We start from the raw sequence: 6,929 nt of genomic DNA on the forward strand, positions 1-6,929 counted from the left end.
GCTTAAGTTTAAAACCTTCATGATATGTGCTTGCAATCAAAATAATCTCCATAAAAGTATTTCTGCATGGAGGTAATAGTAAACACTACTCCCTCCGTTCCAGTTTATAAGGCGCACAGGCATTCCACGAGACAAGTTTGACCATCAATTTAACCAACAAAATGTAGATTATATGCCACGAAAATTATATTGTTGAATTTGTATTCGTAAGAAGTTTCCAATGGTATAATTTTTAGGACACATGACTTTTATATTATTGATCTAACTGATGGTCAGAGTTAAATCTTAAGATGTATGCACGGCTTATAGACTGGAATGGAGATAGCATGAGCTTGACCGGGGGCTTCGATGCATGTATAATATAACAATCCATGCAACCATGGGAAAAGTAGGCATAAAAGGAAAGATGTGCTAATTAGTGGAAAAAAAAAGGTAATATTACCTCTCCATGCAGTGGCTCACCCAGAACACTAGGATAAGTAATAGGAGAATAACGCAAATTAGCAACAGATTCACCAGCTATGCTTGGATAGGATTGTGACAAGAACCGATGAGTTCCAAATGTTGGGCAGTGAAGGTGTTGATCCAACATTTGCATGTGCATGCACACCATGTCCCTCCTCCTATGGATCTCCATAATAATGCAAATCACTGCATCATCATCAGGAATGTTCTCCAGAAACTGCAAGTTGCTGCGAACAAGCTCATAGAATGGAATGCGACATTTCTCTTCATCAACTAAAATCCAAATCACGTCTAAGCATAGATGCATCCATTCATGCACGGGCCTTCCGATCCTAGAAGTTTGCACTGTATCAGCTTCATCCACGCCATGGGGTCTCTGGTCCCAATTGACTAGCCAATTTACCATATGATGGAATATCGCAGCATGAGTAGCTGGCTTCAAATTGGACTCCAGACCAGCTAAAATAATTCTACAGGATAAATGATGCAGGTAGCTAACTTGTGCTCCTCTGCGGGACTGGTCACCTCTTGATGTTGTACCAGGCTGCCCAAGAGTAGAGAACTCAGCCGCCTTCATGGGTGACACATTTGCCCCTACAGGTTGATCAATACCAGATTGAGTAGGAGATCCAATAGTGTTCATTGCTGACAAGGGAGACGTAGGATTTGAAGCGTGAAAGCTTGGAGCATTTGGCACTGCAATAGCTGATGAAGAAGACACAGGGCCACCGACAGTCACAGAACCCCCTTGGCCCATTGGTGCCTCGGCGGAGGAAACTACACTAAGTAGAGATGGAATGAGACTGTCCCATCTGAGGTGGCCACGAGCGCAGAGGCACCGTGTAGCAAAGAGCAGGAACTGAGATTGTGGAGCGTGACTACTGCATTGCAGAACAAATGAGATGAGAACTGATTCCGTGACAGCCTGCAACTGCTCCTGGTCCTAAGAAAAATGGGAAACATAATCAATCTCTTCTGTTTTTGCCCTGTGGTCAAATGAATATCTGTGCAATGCTTCTGCTTACCGGAAACGGCACGCACAACTGCTCAAAATCTGAAATGAACTGCTCGTCGCGGGGAGGCAGATCTCTGTTATGAGCAGATACTCTCTTCTGCAGCTTGTTCCTGAATAATTCGCGTGATCAGAGTACAGAACAGGTGCTATAAGACAATGTACAAGGAAGACAGCTACCACACCAGGGTTGCACTAGCTACTCAAAATTGTCAGCATAATATGGCATTAAGAAGGCATAATAATCTTCATGCGCTCAGCTAACGCCATATGCAGTAAAACAAATAACAGCGCCACAAACATAATCCGACATCATCTACCATACCATCTTAACCAAATACTGATACGGTACTATGCACGAAATCCAACCCGATTTGAAGCACACAGGAGAGGAAGCAACTTACGAGGTCTCCCTCGCCGGGTCCTCGGCTCCCTGCTTCGAGTTCACCTGCAAGGCCACGGGCACGCAGGGTCAGAACTAGGGTTTGGCGAGAGCGTGCGGTGAAAGATTGGGGGGAAGGGATGGGAACGCACGCCGAGGTACAGGGTGAAGAGATCGGCGATTGCCGGGCGCGCCGGGTGCTGGAGGAGCTGCATCTGCCGCTGGTGCGGCAGCACCGCCGAGGCCGAGATCGCCGGCGACAGCGGCTGCCTCTGCCCGTGGCCCCCGTCCATCTCCGACGCGTCGCCGGCGAGCGGCGCGGCTGTCCGACCCCGACCGGAAGGGGAACGTGGGGGAGTGAGGGTTTAGGAGTGCGGGAGCAGCCGGGGAGTAGCCTGGTGCCGCCGCGTTTGGCGAGAGAGACGGAACGGACGGCGTGATCTGTAGCCCTGAGGTTTGAAGCCTGATCCGAGCCGCTGCTTCGGGCCGAGGTTGGGGGAACAGAGACAGAGGGCTGAACCCTCTGACGGGTGGTCTCGTATGCCGGAAAGAACTGATAGTGACAAGTAAAGATCTGGGTTGACCTCTACCCTAGACTTGTCACTCGTTCTTCCTCATGTGTGAGTCCCCTCTTCCCTTACAGCATCTCCAATAGTCTATATAAATGTCTATACTCGTTATCCACGTGACTCTAAAACAGGCGTCCAACAGCTTGTCTATATGGTCGTCCAAATATACACATCCTCTATATCAATCTCGACAATGTCCACGCCTGGACAATGTGAAGGCATTGTCTAAACTCAGCTGCAGTCATGATTTCTTCCTCTCTCCAGCGACGGCTCACCTGACATGGTCCCTGTATATAGACATTCTGATGCAAAATTGGACGTGTATATGAGATAATCTTTTTAGACCATTGTCTACATGAATATATAGACATCCAAATATACACATACTATTGGAGATGCTCTTATGCCAACTCCAAAGCACACCGTACTTTGTTCGTCCCTATCCATTTTAATTAAAACAGACACAAATCGTGGCCCAACGCAGCGACCCAAACAAACGGGTGTCTTTTTTTGTCCGTCCGCGATCCATTTCCAGACCAATTTTGGAAAGGGTATCCACATCGACGCTCGTCCTTGTACTCCCAATGGCCCGCCCGTTAGTGGCACGCAGGCCATTCTCCCCTCCCCGCCCCACTCCTTCACCTCCACTCCGACACCATCTGTCCTCGTTACCCTAGCCGCCGCCCACTTCCGGCCGCTTGAACGCCACCTAGGCCGTCTCAAGCATCCACCCACTCCCCCTCCTCAAAGCCGCATTCAAGGCACATTCTTGCCAGCGTTGGTGCACGAGACACTACTAGAAAAAGGGTTATAGATGGGATTGACACTAATGGCGCACCAGACAAGCGGTGCGTCATTAGTATATACTAATGGCGCACCACCTTCTGATACGCCATTAGAGCTGAAACTACTAATGGCGCACCTGGCCCAGGGTGCGCCATTAGTATCAAAAAAAATTAAAGTAGTGCGCATGTCCAAACATACGAATGGCGCATCCAGACACAGTGCGCCATTACTAGTCGCACCTGTCGGAAAGTGCGCCACTAATGTTGTTTTTTTTATTATATTTTTTATTCCTTTTTCTGCAAAACTACTAATGGCGCACTGTGGAACAGTGCGCCATTAGTATGTTTTTTTTTGTTTTTTTTTTTGCAAAACTACTAATGGTGCACCAGCAGAAGGTGCGCCATTAGTAACCTGGATTACTAATGGCGCATTTAGAGTTGGTGCGCCATTAGTAAGTGGGCAGCAACAAGATATTTTGGACAGCCTCTCCAACCCACACTCACTTTCTCCCCACTTCATTCTCTCCACCTTCTCCTTGTCTCGGGTGCCTCCTCTTTTTCACCTCATTTTCACCATAGATTCATTCAATTTAAGTGGTTAAATTACCTTGTTTTGATAGGTAAGTAAAGGGGAAAGCTATATTTATATTGTTCTCCCTACAACAATGTGCACATGCACTTTTTATGGCCTAGCTAGATCTATGTATGTTCGTGGTGTTGCATATGTTTATGGTGTTGCATATGTGTTTGTGTTTGGAGGTGTACCGGTATTTGAAATGCGATAGTTGCCAATATTTTGCCGGAATGTTGATTCATTTCCGTTTCGGCGAGAATTTTGGCATTAAGCATTCTTTTTGGTCCTATTTTTAGGGAAAGTCATGCCAAATTTTTTCTTGGTTCTAAAATATCGTTTTGCTCTATCCCGCAGGCAACCATGGTCCGCACGATGACCGAAGGCATTGTGAATAGATTTTCGAGGTCCGCGAAGGCCGAGATGCTTCAAAAGAACGAGACGGAGATAAGATGTCCGTGTCGAAGATGCAAGCTGAAGAGCCTTATTGCGGACCCGGAATCCGGGCAGGTGCGGGACCACCTGCTCTTGCGTGGTTTCATGGATGGCTATTGGTGGCAAGGTGATGAAGATGACTACGAAGTCGTCCATGGGGGCCGGGCAAGAAATGAGGAAGGGCAGCAAGACAACCACCGCAGCTCGGGCGGGCGAGAAGACGAAGAATCCCCAGGAGATGATCACGACGGTGATGTTGTACACAGTCATCATGTAGAAGATGCAGGACATGATGATGAGGAAGATGCCGGAGCAGACGACGGGCATGATCATGAAGATGATGATGCCGGCGGAGCAGACGACGCTGGACCATCGATGGGCTGGGTGCAGGACCCTCATATTCAAGAGTTGCTTCTCAAGCAGACGGATAACGCAAGAGCTGCCGCCCGAGAGAAAGCCAAGATGGATCAACTTGAGTTAAACGCGGTTACTCCATTGTATGAAGGATGCAGGCCCGAGGATACCCGCCTGAAAGTAACGCTCATGGCTCTGGAGATGAAGGTAAAACACAAAATGACTGACGCATGCTTCGACGAGAACATGTCATTCTGGCACGAAAGTCTTCCCAAGGGGAACAAGTGCCCGACCAGTTTGGAGGAGGCGAAGAAAATCGTGTGTCCTCTGGATTTACCGCACGTGAAATACCATGTGTGCATGAACAATTGCATCATTTATCGGGACGAGCACGCGGGGTCTACCATATGTCCGGTGTGCGGCGTCACTCGATACAAGAAGAGGAAGAAAGCTCCTCGAAAAGTGGTGTGGTACTTTCCGATCACTCCTCGTCTGCAGCGGTATTTCGCGGATCCTAAGGTAGCAAAGCTCCTGCGTTGGCACGCGGATAGGGAGGAAAAGAAGCGAGAAGATGACGCAAATGATCCGGAGATAGATAAAAAAGACAAGATGCTGAGTCACCCTAAGGACGCGAGCCAGTGGCAAGCGTTGAACTTCGAAGACCCAGAATTTGGGAACGATCCAAGGAACATCGTGCTGGGCGCGAGCACCGATGGAGTCAATCCGTTTGGCAGCCAGAGAAGCACACATAGCACCTGGCCTGTGTTTGTGTGGATGTACAACCTTCCCCCCTAGTTGTGCATGAAGAGGAAGTACATTCACATGAGTATGCTAATTGAAGGACCGAAACAACCAGGGAACGACATCAATCTGTATCTGGGGCTGCTGAAAGAGGAGCTTGACACGCTGTGGAAAACGCCAGCCAATACGTGGGACGCTACAGAGAAAAAATATTTCCCTATGAGAGCCGCGCTGCTCACGACGGTGCACGACTATCTCGGTTACGGATATGTCGCGGGGCAGGTGGTCCACGGATTTTCTGGATGCGTCAGGTGCATGGATGACACAACGTATCGCCAGCTAGATAGAGATCCCGGGTCTTCGAAAACCATGTTCATGGGACATCGAAGGTGGCTTCACGACGATGACCCGTGGAGAAAACGCAAGGATCTGTTCGATGGTGAAACCGAACCCCGAGGACGCCCGCGTACGAGGAGCGGCGAGGAAATAGACGAGCTGTTGAAAAATTGGAAAGACTGCCCACTGCCGGGAAAGAAGCAAAAGGCGCCAGAGCCGGGAAAGAAGCGAAAGGCGCCAGAGCCGCTGCTGAAGGTATGGAAAACGAGGTCTGTTTTCTGGGACTTGCCGTACTGGAAGATCCACCATGTGCCTCACAGCCTTGATGTAATGCATATCACGAAGAACGTGTGCGAGAGTCTGCTTGGCACCCTGCTCAACATGCCAGAGAGGACCAAAGATGGGCCGAAAGCAAGGGCAGACTTGAAATCAATGGGCATCAGGCAGGAGCTTCATGCTATATATGATGATGATGATGATGAGGCGAAGCAGGACACGGAAAGTCATCGCAAAGGCAAAAAGGTCAAGAAGACCGGAAATGACTACCCTCCCGCGTGCTTCACTCTAAGTCAGGAGGAGATCGAGCAGTTTTTCACCTGCCTCCTAGGAGTAAAACTTCCTTACGGTTATGCGGGAAAGATAAGCAGATACCTAGACCCAGCGAAGCTGAAGTTCAGCGGGATGAAGTCTCACGACTGTCACGTGCTGATGACGCAGATACTTCCAGTTGCAATCCGTGGGATCATGGACGCGCACGTCCGTGAAACTCTATTTGGCCTATGCAACTTTTTCGACGTCATCTCTCGAAAGTCTGTTGGCGTGAGGCAACTCAGAAGGCTACAGGAAGAGATCGTGGTGATACTATGCAAGCTTGAGATGTACTTCCCGCCCGCATTCTTCGACGTTATGGTGCATCTGCTGGTCCATATCGTGGACGATATCATCCAACTCGGGCCGACGTTCCTGCACAGCATGATGCCGTTCGAAAGGATGAATGGTGTCATCAAAGGATACGTTCGCAACATGTCACGTCCAGAGGGAAGCATAGCCAGGGGCTTTCTGACCGAAGAGTGCATCTCCTACTGCACGAATTATCTAGGCATCGAGAACCCCGTTGGTCTGCCCGTCAACAGGCACCTCGGCAGGCTCCCTAGATGGGGTCACTGTGAGGGTCGCCACGAAATGCATGTCGACTTCGAGGGTCGACTCGCCGACTTTGAAAGAGCAAACCTAGTCGCGCTACAACACATAGACGTGGTCGATCATTGGGTGGTAGAGC

General features: G+C 49.3%; 1 protein-coding gene across 1 annotated transcript in view; it reads right to left on the reverse strand.

Moving 5' to 3' along the window:
- The window catches only part of LOC123128297 (mediator of RNA polymerase II transcription subunit 23), a 33,190-nt gene extending 30,784 nt beyond the window's left edge, over positions 1-2,406 (reverse strand). The window contains exons 1-4 of the mRNA XM_044548265.1: positions 2,012-2,406; positions 1,882-1,925; positions 1,491-1,590; positions 443-1,408 (exon numbers count right to left, since the gene is read on the reverse strand). Coding sequence (XP_044404200.1) covers positions 443-1,408; positions 1,491-1,590; positions 1,882-1,925; positions 2,012-2,152 — 1,251 coding nt within the window. The 5' untranslated portion in view covers positions 2,153-2,406. The remainder of the gene's footprint in view (positions 1-442; positions 1,409-1,490; positions 1,591-1,881; positions 1,926-2,011) is intronic.
- Between the last annotated feature and the right edge of the window lie 4,523 nt (positions 2,407-6,929).

The sequence above is a fragment of the Triticum aestivum genome, chromosome 6A (genome assembly GCF_018294505.1).
Source record: "Triticum aestivum cultivar Chinese Spring chromosome 6A, IWGSC CS RefSeq v2.1, whole genome shotgun sequence".
Taxonomy (NCBI): Eukaryota; Viridiplantae; Streptophyta; class Magnoliopsida; order Poales; family Poaceae; genus Triticum; species Triticum aestivum.